We start from the raw sequence: 21,635 nt of genomic DNA, 5'->3' as shown, positions 1-21,635 counted from the left end.
CCAACCCCATGAGGTATTTTGGGCAGATGTTATGAATTTTGAAAATTTATGTTTGCCCGACATTTCAACATTCCTAAATGAGTTTTAAGGCAATTACAAAAAAAAATTTTTTTTTTCACCTTTGAGAGTCAAGATGTGGTCAAAGTTTTTGATTTGGAAATCAGAAGGATCCAATGAAATGTTTATGGATAAAGATAGAGGGGAAATGAAGATATTGACTCTTAGCTGGTAGCTTGGGATGACAACTCCCTATGTGTGAGTGTGTGTTCGCACATGAGCCTCTGCTGGGATCAGTGAGGAGCAGTTGATGTTGGGGGAGGGGGGAGTAGCTCATAGACACTAAAAGGACAGATGGTGGCAGACCGTAGCCATGGGGCCAGGATGCTACTAATTTCAAGGCAGTGTCCACCTAGGAACCGTTCTTATTGAAGACTACGTTCCCAGAACCATCAAGTTTTTAAAATGTCGTTCAGCTGGAGATGGTTTTTATTTTGTTGTTATAAAGCCCAGGCATCCACACTAAAGGCTCAAATAACCACATCTTTACTTGTGGCTCACAAGTGTATCTGCGGCAAAGAGGCTGAAACCTCTCCACGAGTAAGTCAGCAAACAGATAGATGCAAGTTTGGTATTTATATTAGAAATACAAGTGAAAGAAGGAACATTACCATCAGAAGTGTGCATTTCTAAAGATTCATTTGAAAGTTTTGAAAAAAAGTAAAGCTCATGCCCTGGGGCTTCGGGGAGTATGTACAAAATACAATAATTAAATTAAGTCCAGCAGTTAAAATTCCTCATAAAAAGAAAAAGCTGGAGCGCTTCCCAATGGGGAATGCTTGACTTAAAAGAAAGGTTTTACTCTGTGGCCTGAAGGTCAACAAACTGGGACTCTGTGGGAATGTATAAAATTTCTTAAAGGGTTCTTCCGTCTTTGTTTGGTTGAAAGAAAATAAAAGAGTAAAAAGGGGCAAGTTTTGAAAATTCAAAAAATGAAGGTGCAGACCTAAAATCATCATGATTTTTATAAATGCAGCACCAGAGGCTATGAAAACACGCTCTTTTCTGAGTACTAATCTAACACATATGCTCTTTGAGGAGGAAGGAAAAAGACCAATGGTTCCATTCGAACAAACCATTTTAAAATGTGCTTGTTTTCAGAAGCAGTGCATGCAAATTCATGTCCCATTCATTTGCTACTTATTTTGGAGATATTTACCTTAAATATTCTCATAAATATATTTCACAATTTAAAATTCCTTAGATGACACAAAGGCTAATTGATTTTTAAAAGATTTTTACAAAGCAAAGGTGTAAAAAATGATTTGGAGGGTCACATCCTTATTTACCTAAAATGGAATATTTATCATAATTTGAAAATAACTGTTTTTATAAATAATCACTATTGCTACCTCTCTGGTAATGTTCCCCTCCCCACCCCCAAAAGGAATACAGTTAAGAACACAATAGAAATCAGGGGCGCCTGGGTGGCTCAGTTGTTAAGCGTCTGCCTTCAGCTCAGGTCATGATCCCGGGGTCCTGGGATCGAGCCCCGCATCGGGCTCCCTGCTCTGCGGGAAGCCTGCTTCTCCCTCTCCGGCTCCCCCTGCTTGTGTTCCCTCTCTCGCTTTGTCTCTCTCTGTCAAATAAATAAAAAAATCTAAAAAAAAGAAGACAATAGAAATCAAATTTTATATCCTTGAACTTTGTTACTTATAAGTATCATGAATTTCAGGTTGCATACTCAAATAATTTCCACTAAAACATAAGGAGCCAGTAATACGGGATCCTCATCTTTATTGCTTAAATAGAATCTGAATGTTGCCTTTGCATTAGGACAGCAAGATCAAATGCAGGACATTAGGAATAGCAGTTTTGGCAGCAATATTTAATTTACTGAATAATGAGCAGCCTCATTGGCATTTCTACTTTGATTCCCAAAGTACAATATTAGCTGCCCCCTGCACTCGGGCTCTCTGCAGTAAAATGGGCCAATAAACTTCCTGTGCCAAGTTCACAGTAAATGAAAGACTATGGAGCATCCTGCAAGCAGCTCCCGATTTAGGATGCTAGATTTACTTCCAAAACATGGACACAGAATTAGAAAAAAAAAATGTTACCCCGTTTTGTTTTCTTTGCTACATTTGTTGATTTTGCATTTGGAACGGCAAGGGGAGGTAGGAAAGAAAGACTATAAGGAAAAGCGAAATAGAAGCAGACCAAGAGCAGACACAGAGACCAGAGAGGAGCGATGAGACAGAGAATAAAGGCGACGGAGGAGGGGCCGAAGCAGTGAGGCTGGAGCCAAGAGGAGGCCCAGAGAGCTAACAGAGCTTGGTGAGTGCACCCTCTGTCCTCGAGGGCTACATCCGGCTCCCCCCTCCCTCCACTGGATTCCTATCTTTAGAACACCCAAGACATTCTCCAGCCACTTAGACCAGTCCTCAGTGGGCAGTCACGCAAAATGTTACATCTAGGGGGTGATCCAGGGCCTACAGGAGCCAGGGGGCCACGGAGGCCCACTTCAAGGTGGCATTTGCCTGGTGGTGGAGTTTCCTGACTGCGTCTGATGACTAGTTGTTTCAGTTGTGATGAGCTCAAATACCTTTGCTGGGTCCGGGACTGTGTCTGAGGGAGGCAGTTATTGAAAACGAGGTTTCAGGGCCCCCTGGCTGGCTCCGTCCGTGGAGCGTGTGACTCTTGATCTCGGGGTTGTAAGTTCAAGCCCCACGTTGGGCGTGGAGCCTACTTAAAAAAAAAAAAAAGAAAAAGAGGTTTCAGCTTCTTTCTCATTGTTTCAAAAAACTTATTTGGAGCTTCCTTAGTGGGGAACTTAATGTGAAACCAGAAATCTGAGGAGTTCTTGGGTGTGGAGCTGTGTGGTTCAGTGGTTTAATTTCAAGACATTCAGACATTCGTTGTAGGCTTGGTTTTGCCAGCTGTGTGACCTTGAGCAAGTCCACTGAAAGGGCCAGTATTTGCACAGCTCCAGGAGGCCACTCATAGTCTATGTTTTCTGTGTGGATGGAGCCCCCTCCCTCCAGGAATCGGTACTGCATAATCTTCCCGGGCTTCAGTAACCTCTACAAGATCAGGGTGGTTGGACAGGATGCTGACGTGAATTTGTAGTCAGAACAGCTAAATAGTGAGAGAAATTTCCATGGTCCAGGAATGGGACTAGGAGGTTCTGAACAACAACAACAACAACAAAAGAGCCGCAAAGCTCCCCTGGAACGTGCACGGCTGTTGGGAGTGTGCCGCCACACCCAGCGTGTCCAGGGATTGGTCCCACCAGTATGTTCTTCTGTGAGGCCAGAGCCTTCACCGGCCAGTAAAAGTGAACGAGAAAATGGGGTTCACCTGATAGAAGTTCACTTTCCAGCCAGCTCTGCTGTGGGTGGCGGGGGGGGGGGGGGGGGAGGGGGATGGGAGTTCCCGCCCTGGACTGCAGCGCAGGCTGGGCACCGAGATGGAAATTATCTGACCTTTCCTGAATGCCTGAAAGCATGATGCTAGTACTTTCTAAAAAATACCATATTTATTTATTTGTTTGTTTTTATTTGACATTCATTCCTTTCTAAAGATGATTTTTTTTTTTTTTTTTAAATCATGGTAAAATCTACACATCACCGGATGCAAGCTGCCCCGAGGAGGCTGAGAGTCTGGGCAGCTGTGTGCAGCTGAGGCAGATGCTGACGGGGTAGCTGACAGCTGGGGGTTGTCTGCTGACCTCCCCGACCCCTGCCCGGCCGGCCGAGCGAGCGAGCGAGTGGGGACGGGGCGAGGGGCACCCGGGTGGGGCATTCCGTGCCCACTGCCTCCTCCTGGCAACTCTTTGAGTTAGGTATTATTGTTCTCGTTGAAGAAACTGATACTCAGAGAGAATAAACGACTTGTTTGAATGTGACACAACCTGGTCATCGGAAAGCCAGGATTAGAACTTAAGTGTCTGACGGAGGAAAGACTCTGTTCCTGATTCGAATGATCGCACTTGGAGCGAACTCCTGCTGGGGGTGAGAGGTGAGCGGGAGAGGGATGCGGAGATGCATGGCAATGTCCAGGATTCAGGGCATCCACACTCTTTGGGGGACACACACACGTAACAGCCACCATCTGATCCAGGGCAATGGAGGGACTGGGGGAGGGTCAGTGAGTCGTCTGTGGGCAGCTGGGGAGACCTCACAGACGTGACCTTCAAGGTATGCCTTGAAAAGTGGTTAGGAGTTTGTTGGGTGAGAGGAAGGGGTTGCAGCTTATGCACAGGCTTTGCAGAAGAGGGTCAGGAACTACCGCCAGCCAGCCCGGCTGCTCGTGGCCAGAGCCCCTTGACAGAGGTGACGCGGCACTGGTGTGGAAATGCTGCTGGTGGTGGGAGCTCCCTCAGGCCAGACTGGGAGATGCGTCGCAGAGTCTCCCCCCCCACGCCGCCGCCGGAAGTTGCTGCACGAATTCCAGCCCCTGGAAACCCACTGGGAGGAAACGGGTGTGGTCCTTTCCTCATTTGGGAGTTCGGGTTATTAACACAGTTTCCCCGGAGAATCTAAGCCAGCATTTCATGTTAGCTTTTATGTTCTTCCTTCCCTGGAACTCAAAAGAGCCCATTAAAAAAAAAAAAAATTAAGGGGCGCCTGGGTGGCTCAGTCGTTAAGCGTCTGCCTTCTGCTCAGGTCATAATCCCAGGGTCCTGGGATCGAGCCCCGCACCGGGCTCCCTGCTCCGCGGGAAGCCTGCTTCTCCCTCTCCCACTCCCCCTGCTTGTGTTCCCTCTCTCGCTGTGTCTCTCTCTGCGTCAAATAAAGAAATAAAATCTTAAAAAAAAAATTAAGCCACATGCCTAGAGTGTGAAGTCTTCTGAAGAAACTCTCCACCACAAGGCTATCTGAAATGGAATGTTCCTTTTTCTCTTGATTCTGTGTCTGAATAACTAAGGCAATTTCTTCATTGTTTCAAAACAAAACAGAACCCAGCCAAACCAGCTATGTGGCATTATGTAGACCAAAAAATCCAGTTTGTTTTCACTGAATTTCTCCCCTTTAGCTAGATATTTTAACATCTGTTGGTGTTTGGTCTTCCTTGTTTTTCACAAGATGGAGTTTTCAGTATATCAACTCTCTCACAACATGTAATGAAAGAAATCTTGAAAATTCCTTCCAGGGCTTAGACTAATCTCTGGGACCAGTTTTCTATATGTTTACATGTTGCACACACAGTGTGAGAAATTGATTTTGACCAATGGAGAAGCCTAACATAGTTACAGGATTCCCTCTAGGTCAATAGGCACAGGTGATCCAAGGGTGAGTTTTCTATCCTTTCTGATAAATAGAAAGCTCTGTCTTTGACTTAGGGTTCAGCATTTAAACCAAGGGAACTTCCTTGGTTCCTGAACAAGAGCTCATACTGGAGAAAGGCACCCCCCGGTTGGCCAGATTCTGTCCTAAGATGGAGCACAGCTTTCCAATTCCCCGTGTACGGCCAACGGGAGAATGGGACAAGACTGAAGTGTTTGTTCCCTTAGTAAGTCTGACAGGCTGTTTACAAACTGACTTTCCTTTTCAGACTTCAGGCAGGACTCCCGGCTTCAGGATTGCAGCCTGGCCGAGCTCCTAGAGACCAAAAGAGGAGGGGAGAAGGAGGTAAAATGGGTGCAAGAAGTGGCTGGTTTTCCAAGCATATGGTGTGTAGTTTTTCAAATGTTTTAAATTCTTAATCCGCACCTCTCTCGTTACTATCACTACTGTCGTCAATGGCACTTTTTGTTGTGGCATTTGACATTATTTTACGCCTTTGCTCTTCCTTTGACTTCACACAAGAGCGTTTTAATTTTGAAAGAAAAGTGCATCCGGAACCAGTCCTACGACTTTCATGCTAGCTGGCTGCTTGGCACTGGGTCGGGCTCAACAGATGTTTGTTGAATGAATAAACGAATGAATGAATGGATCCTCCGAAAAAAGTTCAGAGAAATCTTTACTTTCAGGAAAGGTTTCTTATTTTTGTTTTGTTTTGTTTTTAAACTCGGGATTATCACTTATAGCATCCTCTATGGATTTGACAGGGAAATTGGAAAAGTTGGTTTTTGAATCTTTTGAAGATTCAAAAAGCAAAAGCAAAAAAAGCCGTCTAAAATGGAATGCTCATTTTTCTCTAGATTCTAATACCGTGTTTGAATATGGTGGGGAATTCAACTCAACGACTGAAAGCAGGGGGACCCGAATCCTCCGCAGGTCCCTCTGGCCACGAGTCCGGATTTGAGCCCGACAGACTAAGGGCGCGCGGGGGTCTGGTCAAAGAGATCTGGGCCCAAGAGATGCGCCAGTCTCCTGCAGGGTCCCTAGGGCTCGTCCTTGCTCCCGGCCCTGGCGCTGACTTCGGGGCTGGAGTCGGTCGGTCCCCAGGGCAGGCGCGAGGGCCCCGCGCAGGTGTCGGGCCTGTGCGCGGGGTGCGCCAGGGGTGCTGGGGGCCTGGGAGACCCGAGAGAGACGTTATTGTTACACTGTAACGAGTCTGATTAACATGCTCCTGACACTTTCCCTTAGTTTCTCGGGCTCCTAGCAACAGCTCACAAAGGCGCGGGATTGTCCCGGGCTCCGCGGGGACACGGGGCAGCCTTTGATCTGCCACCATTACAGCGGGGCTGCGCGACAGGCTCGCGGGCTCCGGGCGGCCCGCGGCGGGCGGGCGGGCGGGCGGACGAGCGGGGCCCGCAGTCCCGGCCCACTGGGCTCCCCCGGCCCAGGCCGCGCCCCGCCGGGAAGGGACGGCGCGCCTCCGGAGGGCGCGCGCGGTGCCTCCGGGGCCTCCACTCTCCGCGTCCAGGTGCCCTCGCGCGCCGCCGGCCGCCCTGGGTCGTCGGGAAGTGCCGGCGGCGGGGGACGCGGGACTCCGCGTGTCCGGGCCCCGCGGGCGCACGTCCTCCCGACGGGGCGCGCTGCCCGGGCTCGCCGAGCCCTTCCCGTCGGAAGGAGCAAACACCGAGCCGTTCACTTACAAACAAAAATTTCAAAAAGGAAGGGCGCGAGCGACAAATCCCTTGTCTTTTACAAGACTTGTAAACAGTTTTTTTGTTTTTTGTTTTTTTAAATAAAAATTCTGCAGGCTTCAGTCCGCTTAGCTGGAACGGGGTCGGATCGACAGCAAACGACCACAAAAGGCGCTAACGACGATTTCAGTTTCTTCCCACACATCACTTTCTTTATGTCGTTGGCAGTTCTTACCGATTCGGAAGGAAATATGCTGCCAAATAATTGCTGGAATGTAAACAAACTACCATCACCAAACATCCACAATCACCCATCATCACAGGACAGCAAAAAGCTGCCCGGTACCACGGCGCAAGCTTTCAGGTACTAAGTTAGGTATTTTAATTGCCATTTTGTTCGCTCTGTTCGCCCCCCACCCCCGTGCCGAGTTAAAATAAAGCGCGGAAAGGAAGATTAAAGTTTTAACATTTAAATGTTGAGCTCTGCTAATTACTTTCCTCCACTTTCCCCTGAAACTGCGATGTGAAAACCTCGCGGGGGAGGGTCTCTGGGCTGGGAGGACAGTGTCCCCGAGCCTGGGGCATAAACTCCGCGGTGACAGACCGGCTCGGTGCCCCTCGCCGGCATTAATATGCACAAGATCCTGCTGGTAATCTTATAACCTGTTTTGCACGATCAATTGCCTTCCAAGTACTAGAGGTAAAACTGAAAACTAAAAACGGACGACACTTAGCTTTCCAAGATGAACGGAAACCATAAAACCAGAATGTCCTTCGAATTAAAAAGCATGTGTTCTTTTTTATCCTCTTAAGACATAGTTAGAAAATATAACGTCTCCAGTGAAGGTCAGTTTCCCGAATGAGGAGGGAGGGCAGAACTATTAGGGGTTAATGTGTTAAAGATGATAACAGGTATATTTTAGAAAAGGAAACAAACCCTACATGGTCTGTTCCATTTACCCAGCAAAATATGGCAAGCAACGGGCTACTTTCAAATTCAAATAGGAGGCGGTGAAGTCTTCTTGAGGAAGCTTTTCCCAGCCTGTCCCTGGAGGAGAGGACCTGAGGGCAGCGGGCGGTTCAGTACTTCAGAATCTGAAGGGACCTGCACCCAGATGCCGGGGAAATTCCCAACTTGTGCTCACAGACAGTGCCTGACTCCACTGGAGCCTCCCCTCACCATTTCAATAAAACATGATTGTATTGACATAATCCTCTATACATTAAAATGAGGTTGTCACAGATTGTCATTAAGACCTCAGTAAAACAATGAAGACATTATTGGGCACCCCCCCTCAGGCAAGGTATTAGGGGAATAAAACAATCCACACCACACGGGTCCTATTGAGATTAATGAAAAAATTATGCAAAAAAAAATCTCAATTTCATTTTCCCGTGACAGGGCTTTGCATACACAGTCCTGCCCTGCACCTGATGATTTATTAAACTAATCTACAGTGATCACCGCTGATGTTCTCAACTCAATCTTGTCCTGGCTCATTTTCTAAGTAATTGTTTCTCATTAGTTCTGATAATGTTTTAATAGTGTTACCCATAATTTAGCCCCCAAGAATTAATAACAAGGGGGTGATATGGTGAAGCGGCTTGTGATGAGCTACACAAAATATAAACAGGTATGGTTTTTAATTAATCAGATGGCTGCGAGGTCCTCTTGTAGTCCACTGCCAACTGGAGGAGTGCCCCAGGACCTCTGACCCTAACTACACCCTCTTCTGGGGGCCCTCGCTCAGGGTTTCTGCTCAGAGTGGGACCAGAGCAGACTGGTCCAGATTTTTGGCTCTAGTGGGTCCTAATCTCATGATATTACCATAATTGGGAACACAGGGTTACGAGGACGATGATAAATGTGACATTTGGGGGTCAGGTAAAGGTGTGGTGACCAGTCGGTCCCACACTGTAGGGGATCTAGGAACCCACGGGCCTGTTGGTGATGGGGGTGGGGAGTCCTAGCCACCTCCCGGCTCTCAGCACCACCCGGAGAGAGACCTTACTGGGGGGCGCTGCTTGTCCTATGACCGCTGCCCGCCGCCCGCCGCCCCGACCGCCTAAAGCCCAGTGCGACTGGAGGCCAGGCTTCCTCCCACACTGGCTGAGATACCGCCCTCCTCCTTCCGGCTGCTCCGTGTGAGGATGCGGCTAGCTCCCACCTTCCTTTCTGCTAACTCGGGGGGCAGCACAGGATGGCCAAGGTGAAGAGGGACAGTGCTCTCAGGAGGGGCTGGAGAGAGGGGTGCACAGAGGAGAGGAGACACCCCCCCCCCCGCCCAAGGCAGGCCGGGACCCCAGCTTAACACATCCCATCCCCGTTCAAGGGCTGTGGCCTCAGATCCCAGGTTTGGGATTATTAGCTGGTGTTTCCAGAATGTGTTTCCCCAGAACTGTCCTGCGTGGATCTGGTTCCTTCCGCCCTCCGGGCAGAACTGAATCATCCCCTTCCTTCGGTGCACTGGGTGGGTGGGGGGTTGTGGGACGGTGTGCGGGCCTCTCCCACTCGGCTTGGGTTCCATGGCGCCCCTCCTTGTATATAACCTTCAACTCTACTTCCCTCTGGCTTCCTGTAGGAACTGCAAGAAGCAGGGGCAGAGCAGACCCCTGGTTGGGCCATACAGTCGGGGCCACGGAGGAAATAAACAACAAGGGTGTAGGAGGAGGTGAAAAATGAAAATAAAAAAAACAACTGTTTTCTATTTACAAATTTAAAGAAACAGAACAGCCTTCCCCGCCGTGTCTGTCTAAGAGTAGCAGCTTTGCGGCTGTGTAGGTCATGAAAAGGTTGGTGTAGAGTTTAAAACTTCCCATTCTGTTAATTTCTTAAAGAACAGTCGTCCAGAGTCTCAACACAAAAGCTCATGATTTAATGAGGAGCAGAAACAAAATCTCTGATTGTTGGTGTTTCAAATTTCATTGGCGTCCTCTGGCAAACACAAGTTGATCCTTCCCAGCTTCAATACCCTTTAGCCTTCAGTATAAGAGCACATGCTGAATAGGGAAGAATGGCTGGTTGTTATGTTTATTTACCCTTACTACAAGCTGGGTTAACCTCTTCAAAACAGCTTTACTAAGCCCGTTAACCACACCGCCCATATGACCTGCAGCAGCATCTCTAATGTGATGCAAATCTCGCAGGGGACCATATGCACCAGCTCTGCCGCATTGTGTCTTCTTAGAGGCTACAAGTTTATTGCTGAGGGGGCCCTGTCCCGGCCATACGGCCATACATTTACGGGGGGAAGCGGCCTCAATGGCAAACAGTTAAATGGGGAAATTAAGGGAGAGAATGGATGTTCTTGTGTTTCTGCACATTTTTTTTTTTTTTTAAATTGCTGGTCACTGTTGACCCAAAGCATTCACCCAGGATGAAGGCTTTCATAGTTCTCATCTACCGGTTCAAATGTATGGATGTTTCATTTTGGGAGGTGGAGGTTAAGAGTGATCAGCTTTGAAGATTTATTTTTAGAAGCTATCTGATACTTAAGTTTTCTATGCCATCTCTCGTTTTATCAGATTTCTAGTGAAATAAACATAACCCCTTCATTTAACTACTATTTTTTTTAAAGATTTTATTTATTTTTTTGACAGAGAGAGACACAGCGAGAGAAGGAACACAAGCAGGGGCAGAGGGAGAGGGAGAAGCAGGCTCTCCGCTGAGCAGAGAGCCTGATGGGGGGCTCGATCCCAGGGCCCTGGGATCATGACCGGAGCCCAGGGCAGACGCTTAACGACTGAGGCACAAGACTGGCCTTAAAATTATTTACAGTGTCGGCTAATGAACAATGTGGGAAACACCTAACATGAGAAACGTGAACGGAGCGGACATATTCGAGAAAGATCTGTTTCATTAAAGACCTAACATCCCCCCAGCCCATCTCTCTCCACTATTTTATCGCCCTGTGAAATCATAAGTGCATATTTCTAACACATTAATGAGCAATAAAGTCCTAAGCTTGGAATCAAAAAGGAGAAAGTTCATTTTTAGAGGAATAACTGGCCAGTGAGATAATACACCCACAAAAATTGTGATTAACATGAACTGTAAATGGGAGAAAGGTTCCAATCTGGCATACTAACAAGTTGCCTTGAGTATTATGGTTTGTCTTTAAGAAACCCACTGTATATGTTCAGCCCACCTGATGAGAGCTTCATTTAACAGATCATTTTTCCTTGATGGATGTGGCAAGCGTAACAATGTTCTGGGCTTGCTTCAGTAATGGCATGTCGATCATACTCCCTTGGAAAGTAAAGGCTCCCTGGAAAACAGAATACAAACTTCCTGAAAGAATGTTCAGAAATTATAGGCTTCCTTTCTGTGCACACTTGTACAACAAGAACATTTTAGATTCTACCTGAATTATATTGACTTTCCTACCCAACTTTTGAGAAAGCCAAAGTAAATTACAGGGGAAAGATTTCTTTTTTCCTCCTAAAGAGGGGGGGAAAAAACCCTTCAGCATTTTAATGGAGGGGAAAAGCGTCACACAGAAGGTATTTGAAACTGTTCATTTAACTCTTGAAATCAAGCAGAAAACAAGTATGGAAGGAAATGCAAATACTTCCTTATATAGTTTTTAAAATATTGCATAGAACTTTAAAAATAGTAACATGCTCTGGTCACCAGTTGTTGTTTGAAAAAATAACTGTATGATCAGTTTAATGGCAAAATGCTTCCTTCTTGTAACATAACTGAGGGGTAACACTACCATGTGATGAGAAAATGTAAGGTAGAACTGTACTTAATAAAAAGAGATTCCCCTGGGGGAGACGAACCATGAGAGACTGTGGACTCTGAGAAACAAACTGAAGGTTCTAGAGGGGAGGGGGGTGGGGGGATGGGTTAGCCTGGTGATGGGTATTAAAGAGGGCACGTTCTGCATGGAGCACTGGGTGTTATACGCAAACAATGAATCATGGAACACTGCATCAAAAACTAACGATGTAATGTATGGTGATTAACATAACATAATAATAATAAAAAAAGAGATTCCTCTGTTGGTGTAGACATGCAGAAGAGGACTAGAATGACAAGGGACATGAGCCTGTAACTAAGAAGTCACAGGTCTGTTGAATGTTGAGTCTGGAAAGAATTTCTGAGCTCTCCAAGTTTATCCCTGTTTTACGGATACATTTTCTTTTAAGCTTCTGCAAATACTTATTGAACGTGCATGTGATCTACGTCCTGTTCTAGATGAGGAAACTGAGGCCCAGGGTAGTTAAGTGATTTTCCAAGGTATGTGACTAGGAGAAGTTAGAGCTGGAGTTAATACTTGGGTATTGGAACCTCAAGCCTTTATTAGAAACCCCCATATTAAGGTAACGAGGTAGTGTCTTTACTGCATCAGAAAAAGAAAAATTAACTGGACGGAAGGCAGTATACCCCGAATCTGAAGTTCATGTCTGGTTATTTACATTCTTTTAATCACTTCTTCTTGCTGTTTACAATCACAGCTCTTCTTTTCCTTCCTTCCACCTGTTGGCAAGGATGCTGGTGGATGGGAGCAATCATAGTTCTTGCTGATGGTCCATCTGCATATACTGCCGCCCATTTCTGATTTCACAAGTACCACCTCTCGACAATGTTGTCGTTACTCAGAAGTTCTGGGATGGGGCTTCTGGTCTCTCTGAAAACCCTTATCTTCCACAATTATAAGAATTACACATAGGGTGGAGATTTTAAAAAGTGGCAGGGAATCCTTAGTAATGACTTTGGAATTTATTTTTTAAATTATTTTTTAAATGTTTTATTTATTTATTCATGAGAGTCAGAGAGAGAGAGAGAGAGAGAGAGGCAGAGGCAGAGGGCAAAGCAGGCTCCCCGCCGAGCAGGGAGCCCAATGTGGGACTCAATCCCAGGACCCTAGGATCATGACCTGAGCCGAAGGCAGATGCCCAACCACCTGAGCCACCCAGGCGCCCCTAGAATTTATTTTTCGATCAAGAGAGATTTAAAAGCCACTGGGATTAGAGTTTTCACCAGTGGGTAACTAACCTTCTCGGCCTTAGGATGATAAATCTGATTCATATGAGCACCTGTGCTGGCCTAAAATTCTGTACCTGAAGTCATTTTCCAACCCTCTGATTTTTACCAATTATATTTCTAGATTGACTTTTGCCTAATTTCATTCAGCCTAGAGTGAATTTTGGTCATCTCTGTGACCATGATGAATTTTATTAATTCAGTTGGAAGTTCCAAGGATGTTCCGTGGGTTAGCATAGCATGTGAAATCAGGGCGGGGGACTCACGCTGTTTTACGAGGCGATAGTCTAGTTTTCTTATTGGAGTAAATGATGAAGACCAAAGGCCTCCTGGTTATCCGCGTACCAAGTGGATTATGGCCCTGTAAAACAGCACATCTGTCCTGCTAAGGTTTAAATAATAGGCTGGAGAGACGAAATTAGAATAGATGCACATGAAATCAAAACGGTGCACAGAGAATCAAAATGACGGCCTTGGGTTTATGCCATGTTTCCCAAATCTGCTTTGGGTTCCACGTGCACATCAAAGATGCAAAATATTTCATGGAGATCATTTCTTTCTTTTACAGTGGCAGATTTTACTTGACTTCCTTCATTAAGCCTAAGCTGAAAAACAAAGTTCAACATTTTTGTTGTCTCCTTCATCTCTGCAAATTGAGGATCTTAGTGTTATGAATTAGACCGCCTAATATGAATATCCTCCTGCTTTCACATATAGACCTATAATGTGGCTGGGGTTTTAACATAAGGATCTACATGTGAAATGTGAATGGTCTGTTGGTCAGGATCTGGTAAAAATGCAGTCTGTTAAATGTTACTTGGATTTGTGGGGAGGGTTTGAAACAGTCCTTAATGAATGATTAGAGATAAGTTTCCATTTTACAGCCCAGTGCTTTCCTGAGAAATTGGCACACCATTTCAAAAAATAAAGAGAACCTCCATCAGCTTGAAGATTCAGACTATAATTTGGTTTAAAATGCCTTTAAATAGTAACTTATTCATAGTTAACTACCTTAACAACCAGGACTACCACAATAATAATAGCTATAATTTTTTGAGCAGTTGCTAGATCGGTGACTGAGCCAGAGACTTGACAAGCTTTATTTCATGTAACGCTCATAAGAACACTGCGAGGGAGATACTATTATGCAACCCTATTAAAAATTTCTTTTAAAAAATTCTTTTTCTTTTAATTGTGGCAAAAACACGTAACATAAAATTTATCACCTTAACCACTTTGAAATGTACACTTTACTAATGCTAAGTATATTTGCATTGTTATGCAACAGATACCCAGAAATTTTTCATCCTGCAGAACTGAAACTCTGGACTATTAAACAACTTGCTCCCCATTCCCCTCTCAGGAAGCCCCTGGCAGCCACCATTCTATTTTGTTTCTGTTAAGTTTTGTATCTACCCCCATTTTATAACTGAGGGAACTGGGGCACAAGGAACTAAGAAACAGACACATGCCTTCCCTGGAGCTACTAAGGTGTAGAACTGGGACAAAAGCTAGGTCTAGCTGACCCGAAGGGTGTGCTCCAGGCTTATACCCTAGGCTTATAGATTGAAAAGTGTTTTTTTCTTCTTCTTTTAAAGATTTTATTTATTTATTTGAGAGAGAGAGAGAGAGGGAGAGAGCATGAGCTGGGGGAGAGGGAGAGGGAGAAGCAGACTCCCTGCTGAGCAGGGAGCCCGATGGGGGGGCTCCATCCCAAGAACCTGGGATCATGACCTGATCCAAAGGCAGATGCTTGACCGAGCCACCCAGGCGCTCCTAGATTGAAAAGTGTTTTCTGAGTGGGTTTCCTGACCAACTGGATCAGAATCCATCTGAGGGGGATGGTAGGGGATGTGGCTTGTTAAAATGCATATAGGGCCCCATCCTATATGGTGTGACACAGAAGGCTGGGGGTGGAGGCTTGGCCAGGAATCATCTCAGGATTCTAAAGCACATTCAAGTTGCAGAAGTGCTGTGTTTTAGCTCCCCTGCTTAGAAATAATTAGGCTGACTTTGATATGGATCCGACCTGATCCCTGCCCTCAAGGAGCCTGTGCTGGAGGAGACAGGAACATAAAATGCAGCAAGAATCAGGAAAACGGCCAGCATGATGGGCACAGAGAGATCTGAGGGTCTGAAATGAGTGCCCTTCTTGTGCACTCAGGTTCACTCTTGCCAATTCACACACTTCACGTGGAGGTGATACTGTGTCCCTAGCACATATCATGCATTCCCGGCTAGACTTGCCATGGAGTTCTGTATGCAATGGGCTCTTATTCAACAGTTGCCTATCGAGTTACCTGTAGTAAATCCCTGGTCAATCACTTTGGCACATTTTACTATACACATGGTTGGGGTTTCAGACTCCTGGAAGTGAAGGGCAACACCACCTTAGCATATGTGTTATCTGTACAGCAAAGGAAACAAGTACTCTCAGGCTAGGGTTTTTCTAACAACTCGCTCATTGCCCGTTGCTAAGACAAGCATCGAGATAAAAATGAATTCTGCCAGACCCGGAAGTTCTTCATAGGGGTGAGTCTAACTTACAGTTTAATAGCAAAAGGAGTGATGATGGGGGTGGCCGTGATGATAACAGTAATCATCCACAGGAAACATTTCGAGGAATGTTATGTATCATATATATCACATGTATATTGCATCTCTGGCACTTAATACTTGAGAACTTTTTCTCTAGAGTACTAAAAGGGTAATTTACTAGAAACACGAATGGATCTAATTCTTTCCCTACTCACTTTCATTTTCAAATCACGTCTCTGAGCACTCAGGGGGGTTCTCTCGGGCATTCCAGTGACGGCGGTGCGCTGTCGGCCCAAATGATAATGCTTGAGTACAGCTGTCATAGTCCTGCCCAGTGAAACATTTGCCTCACAGCAGTTCCCAGTGAATTCCTAAAACTTTTGTCAGCATTGGCCGTTATGAAATTTCTCTTCAGGATCTTCTTGGCTGTGCCCTTTATTTGCTCAAATCTTGCAGGCCCAGCATGGCCTGTGATGAGCTCTTCCTACTCACAAAATCAGCTGCTCCTCCCTACTCCTCAAAAAGGGGGAGAGGGGGATGATCCTTCACTGAGGTATTCTGATGGACACTTTCGTTCTTCTGTCTTTTCCATTTCTCACCCTATCACCCTGGAGAGTCCTTGGACAGGCCCTAGGATAGCCCTTGGTCACCCCATGATTTGGTTATGACATTCCTTTTAAGGATGTTAGTTTGGGTGCCAGGTACCCACAGCTCAGTGGGAAGGTCTCACTGAGAAATTGCTGGGACGCTGACTGGGGAGTTGCACCTTCCTAATTGGGATCTTGTTGTGATCTTTCTAAAACACTGGATAGGATCATCCATTTGCTTAAACCTGGCTTTGGCTCCCTCTGGACTTACAAAATCAAGTGCAATCTCCTAAGCAGGGATCCCAGGACTCCCCATGAGAAGACCGACCCTACCTCTAGTCTCAGCTTTGTCCCCTGCCAGTTCACCCACATCCACACCCACTCACACTCTTCTGTACCTCTCCCTGATGCTCTGTTCTCTGCTTTCAAGGACCTTTCCCTGTCTGTCCTGTAAAATCCTCATCCTTCAAAATGTCAGATGTCAGGTCTATGAAGTGTTTCTAGAATTCCCTGGTAGGGCTGAATTCTCCTTCCTTTTTTCCTTTTTTTTTTTTAAAGTAAACTCCATGCCTAATATGGGGCTTGAACTCACGACCCTGAGATCAAGAGTCACATGCTCCGGGCGCCTGGCTGGCTCAGTTGGTAGAGTGTGCAACTCTTAATCTCGGGGTCGTGAGCTCAAACCCCATATTGGGCATAGAGCTTAAAAAAAAAAAAAAAGAGTCACATGCTCTGCTGAGCCAGCCAGGCGCCCCTCTTCTTCCTTTCCCTGAACAGCCTCCCATTACAGCCCTTGTCACCCTCCATTGTAATGATTTGTTTACACTGCTCTCTTTCTCCCTAAGCTGTGAGACTCTTGAGGAAGGGTCTCATAGATCTTTGCCCAGAACCCAGTACTCAAAACACGGTTTGGAGTGGAGCCTGGCTCTGTTGTGGGGCTCGAGTTGGGTGCCTGAGGGGAGAGTGGTTTGGGAAGATGCTGTCTTACCTAGCTCCTCCCCATTCTGCAAGCATCCTGCTGTGCCACTTGATCTTTCCCTGGTCTGGTAATACTCACTGGTCAGTTGGCTAACACTTGCTGAGCCTCCAGTAGGACACGGTGACTGTCCCTAACAAATGTGATGCTGGGTTGGGGTCAGGTTAACTCCTGCAAGTGATGTAACAGTTAAAGTGCAAGCAAGTCTGTCATATTTGTGGTGCTTAAGGACTGAGGAGCTACAGAGAAACAGGGCCATCAAAATGGAGGTGGTTTGGCTAGGGAAGGGCTTTGAGGAACAGTTACATTTAAAGTCAGGTTTAGAAGGTCAGGGATGCCAAAGGAACAGGAGAGTGGTGGGGGATATGGGAACAGCACATAGAGACACACCAGTGAGGGTGACCTTCTCTGTTCTGCAGGAGCCCTCCATGCCTCTGGTCACCAGTGATTCAATAGATCAAGCAAACGAAAGGATCACAGTATGAGATACTGCATCGGTCTATGGCTGAATGGGATTCTCTAGGATCTAAGGAAAGGGAGCCTGATCCAGCCTATATTACGATGGATGATTGCTGGTTGTGTTACTCATTAGCTGCTTGACTTTCCTTATGCAGGAAGGACTTAGCTTCTGCTTGATGAAGCTGGACTGGAACCCACCGGAGTCCCTCTGTTCTTGTTGCATGCCCCGGTGGACCCACTACTTGCTCCTTCCTGGACCTTGAGGGGAAGAGGTTGAACCACCCGTTTCCTTTCCTTTATTCTGGGCATTCTCCCTCTGTCTAAGGGTGCTCTGGGGATCCAACAATGGAGAAGCTAAGAGCTGGCCCCGTCCAGCTTTGCTTCTGAGTGGGACCATCAAAGATGGGTTGACCTGGGCACCAGGGGGAGGGATGGATGTTCATTCTCCCTTGAGGAGGAAATATGGATTCTCTCAGCAACTATAGCCTAGGCTCTAGTTAGCTATAGACCTTGGTAAGGCCTGGAATATTTATTTCCAAACTGAAAATTGGAGAGGTGCAATCTTATTAGTAAGACCCATTGCCAAAAAAAGAGATTCAGCTGATACTACTTTATGATTTTACAAAACATTTCAAAGACATCTTCTTACTTGCAGGAGGCAGGGCATGGTAATTTCTGTTTTACGGATGCAAAAACTGCAGTTCAGATTTAGTTAACCTTTTTAAAGGAACTTACGGGAAGGATAGGACTAGAATCTAAGGTTCATCACCCCAAATCCCAAACTCTTTCCCCTGTTTGGTGTACTCCAAAGTATGACTGGTAGCAGTGCTGAGATGATTACAGAAAAATATTTAAATATAACACTATTTTTATTTTTGAAAGATTTTATTGACTTATTTGACAGAGAAAGACAGCGAGAGAGGGAACACAAGCAGGGGGAGTGGGGGAGGGAGAGGCAGGCTTCCCGCGGAGCAGGGAGCCCGACGTGGGGCTCGATCCCAGGACCCCGGGACCATGACCTGAGCCGAAGGCAGACGCTTAACGACGGAGCCACCCAGGCGCCCCTAAATATAACACTTTTAAAAAATATATATTTATTTTACATGATATTGTATACTTAAAAATTTTATTTTGATGTGATTTACAAAAAATAACTACCATACTAAACTGTTACTTCAGAGGTATTATTACTTAGGATGAGGCTGAAAAAAATGATATGTAGGTAAGGTGCAGATAAGCAAATATGTGAAAATGTAATTTTATTTCACTTTATTGTTTAAGATTTTATTTATTTGAGAGAGAGAGAGTGAGTGAGCACAGGGGGCAGGGAAGGAGCAGAGGGAGAGGGAGAAGCAGACTGTGCTGAGCGTGGAGCCCAACGCAGGGCTCCATCTCATAACCCTGAGGTCACCACCTGAGCTGAAATCAAGAGTTGGACACTCAACCAACTGAGCCACCCAGGTGCCCTGAAAATGTAATTTTAATAAATGAATTCGGGAACAACTGAAATATAACATGCTTCCATCCTGAGTTTCCACTTGACAACTTTTACTATAATTATGATATCAGAAATACTGAAGGATATTTTCAGTGAGAAGAAAATCAATAATAAATATGTGAATGACATTTTAAGTCCTCAAAATGCCCAAAGCATATGTAAGGACCGGGGGCGGTGACATTTGATCCTTGTATATGCTTCTGAGTATCAGGAACCCTCTGCTTTATAGATCAACATTTTTTAAAATTGCCATTAAGAGAGTAAATGAGTATTTCTGAAGACTTGGGAAATAGGGAACACATTTTTCTTATTTTAACACTTAAGTTGTAGTGATCAGTTGATAGGTATTTTAATAATACTTTGAATTAAAATTCAATAGCCAATTACTGCTATGGCCAGAGAATTTCAAGTGCTAATGTAGCTCTATATGAATTTCTACAAGTTCGACTGAAGCCATTCCGCACGGTCAACAATTCACATTGGGCTGATGTATTGTTACTACTAGCACTGAAATTCTGACAGATGATGTTACATGGCCTTTGATGGGGAAGCCCTTTAAATGATTCCTGAGAATGTAATACTTGGAATATCCGAATGGGGGTTACTTTTGCACCAAACTGGGGAATGCAGTGACCACTCAGGCCTGTTGAACTGTTTGGGAAGGCCCCTCAGACATGGCCTCAGAAGGGGTGTGGGGTGTGGGGAATCCTGCATCCTGGACAGCCTATCAGATTTATTTTCCAATTTCTGAAGGGTGAAAAAACCTGAAGAAGCTCCCTTCTTATCCTTCCCATCTTTTCCCCTGTAGTTCTCTGACTATAAGAACTCAGAGCACAGAACCATCAACGGGGTATGAAAGGCAGGGCCCTGGTGCGGGCAGTTCTCCTGGCGAAGTCAGTGTGGCCCAAGAGGACAGCAAAGATCACCTGTCCGGGCAGCCCCTCTGTGACTTTCCACCCAACAGAAACGGACAACTCTCTAGGGTGCGCATTCTGAGTGGTATTCTGTAGCTTGCAGCTGAAACAAAAAGTGCACACAGATACATACAGAGAAAGGCTCTTGCTTCTCTGGGTTCTCCCATTTAAGGCACCTTGATGCAGAGGTTAGGAATATGGCCTTTGAGGTCGGCTATACCTTGAATCCAAGCTCTGCTTTTTCTTAGCTGTGTGTGATCCATAGCAAACAACGCTATACTTTCCTGAACCTCGGTTTCTTCACCTGTAAAATGGGGATGAAAATCCCTCCCTTTCAGAATTGCTGTGAGCATTAAATTAGTGTATGCAACGGCCTGTCACTGAACAGGCTGTCAGTCCATGGGACCTGCAACTGGTATCCCCACTACCCTTGCTGTCGCCACCGCCGTGACTGTGTCCCCTGACACGGACTGCTGTCACCACCAGCACCATCACTGTTGTTACCACCAGTGCTGGTGTCAGCCAGACAGAATTTAATTCCATTTATCACAGAAAGGTGCAGTGAGAAGCACAGTATTTGAATTGTAACAGGATTTTATGATTTCAGAGTAGCTTGAAGGGTTCTGAGGGACATCAACATTCTTTTTTTTTTTTTTTTTTTAAGATTTTACTTATTTATTTGCCAGAGAGAGAGAGATTGAGAGAGGGAACACAAGCAGGGGGAGTGGGAGAGGGACAAGCAGGCTTCCTGCCGAGCAGGGAGCCCGATGTGGGACTCGATCCCAGGCTCCTGGGATCATGACCTGAGCCGGAGGCGGATGCTTAACGACTGAGCTACCCAGGCGCCCCGGGACATCAACATTCTTGAAGATGCAATGAGTAGAGGCCAACTCATGCCTAAAGCTTCCTGCCCCCTCTAAACTATAAATCATAGATTGAACTGTCCCCTTAAGAAACTAGAATCAGATGCTATATATAATTTGACACAGCATCAGTATTTGAAGACAAATACATTTAAAAGAATTTAAAAACTTAAAATATCAGCTGAGGAGATACCAGTCAAAGGCAGGTGATCTGAAATTGGGAACATTGCTTACACTGGAGGAGGTGGTAAAACAGAAAGACAGTGTTTCCAGCAAGAGAGAGCAGGAGAATGAAGAGTACTAGCGAAGACACATGGCCTGATGCATTTATAAAAAGGAGGAAATTCCTTGGGATATGGAAATAAGAGTGAATGTAAAATGACATTCATTAACATTTTGCTTTTTAAAAAGGAAGCATGAAATCATTTAGCTTTAGTTCTGCACAGAAAATAGAAACACTTGTGTTATCTACTGGTAAGATTATTTGGGGACTTTATGAACAGTTTTAGGAAGTGGAAAGAGAAAAGAAGGAACAGTGGAAGGCTTGAAGGATGAATTTGGCAGGGAAGACGGAGGTGGCTGGACAGTAGGGAGGAGAGCAGAGGTGAATGTTTGGGTCAATTATGTTAACATGTGACCAGTCCTGAGTTGTCTACTTGCCCAGATGGAGGGTCTCAGTGGATCAGAGCCATCCTTACTTTACAAACGGACAGGGGAAACCAAAGGTGCCTTTGTTTTGAAAGTTCTTCTCAGAGCCCATGAAATGTAGGCTGCAAGATTTATCTTTAAAAATATTCAGGCAGAACGATCAGGTAGGGACAGACAAGTCTTTATT

The 21,635-nt window shown here is 45.6% G+C and overlaps 1 protein-coding gene across 5 annotated transcripts in view; it reads right to left on the bottom strand.

Annotated features, from left to right (window-relative positions):
- Positions 1–1,686: 1,686 nt before the first annotated feature.
- Positions 1,687–21,635, bottom strand: part of CLYBL (citramalyl-CoA lyase) — a 253,009-nt gene continuing 233,060 nt past the window's right edge. Inside the window, exons 8-9 of one of the 5 annotated variants that reach the window (XM_028112045.2) lie at positions 11,122–11,241; positions 1,687–2,745 (exon numbers count right to left, since the gene is read on the bottom strand). In XM_028112045.2, coding sequence (XP_027967846.2) covers positions 11,146–11,241 — 96 coding nt within the window. In that variant the 3' untranslated portion in view covers positions 1,687–2,745; positions 11,122–11,145. Of the gene's footprint in view, positions 2,746–6,888; positions 7,242–9,826; positions 9,974–10,534; positions 11,242–21,635 lie in introns of those variants that run through there. The other 4 variants (XM_088021886.1, XM_028112043.2, XM_028112044.2 and 1 more) reach the window with 4 other exon arrangements.

The sequence above is a fragment of the Eumetopias jubatus genome, unplaced genomic scaffold (genome assembly GCF_037043125.1).
Source record: "Eumetopias jubatus isolate StellerSeaLion01/CBP00866 unplaced genomic scaffold, mEumJub1_p1.0 scaffold_3, whole genome shotgun sequence".
Lineage (NCBI taxonomy): Eukaryota > Metazoa > Chordata > Mammalia > Carnivora > Otariidae > Eumetopias > Eumetopias jubatus.
Note: the sequence above shows the minus strand (reverse complement) of the source record. Positions and strands in the feature narration are given on the sequence as shown.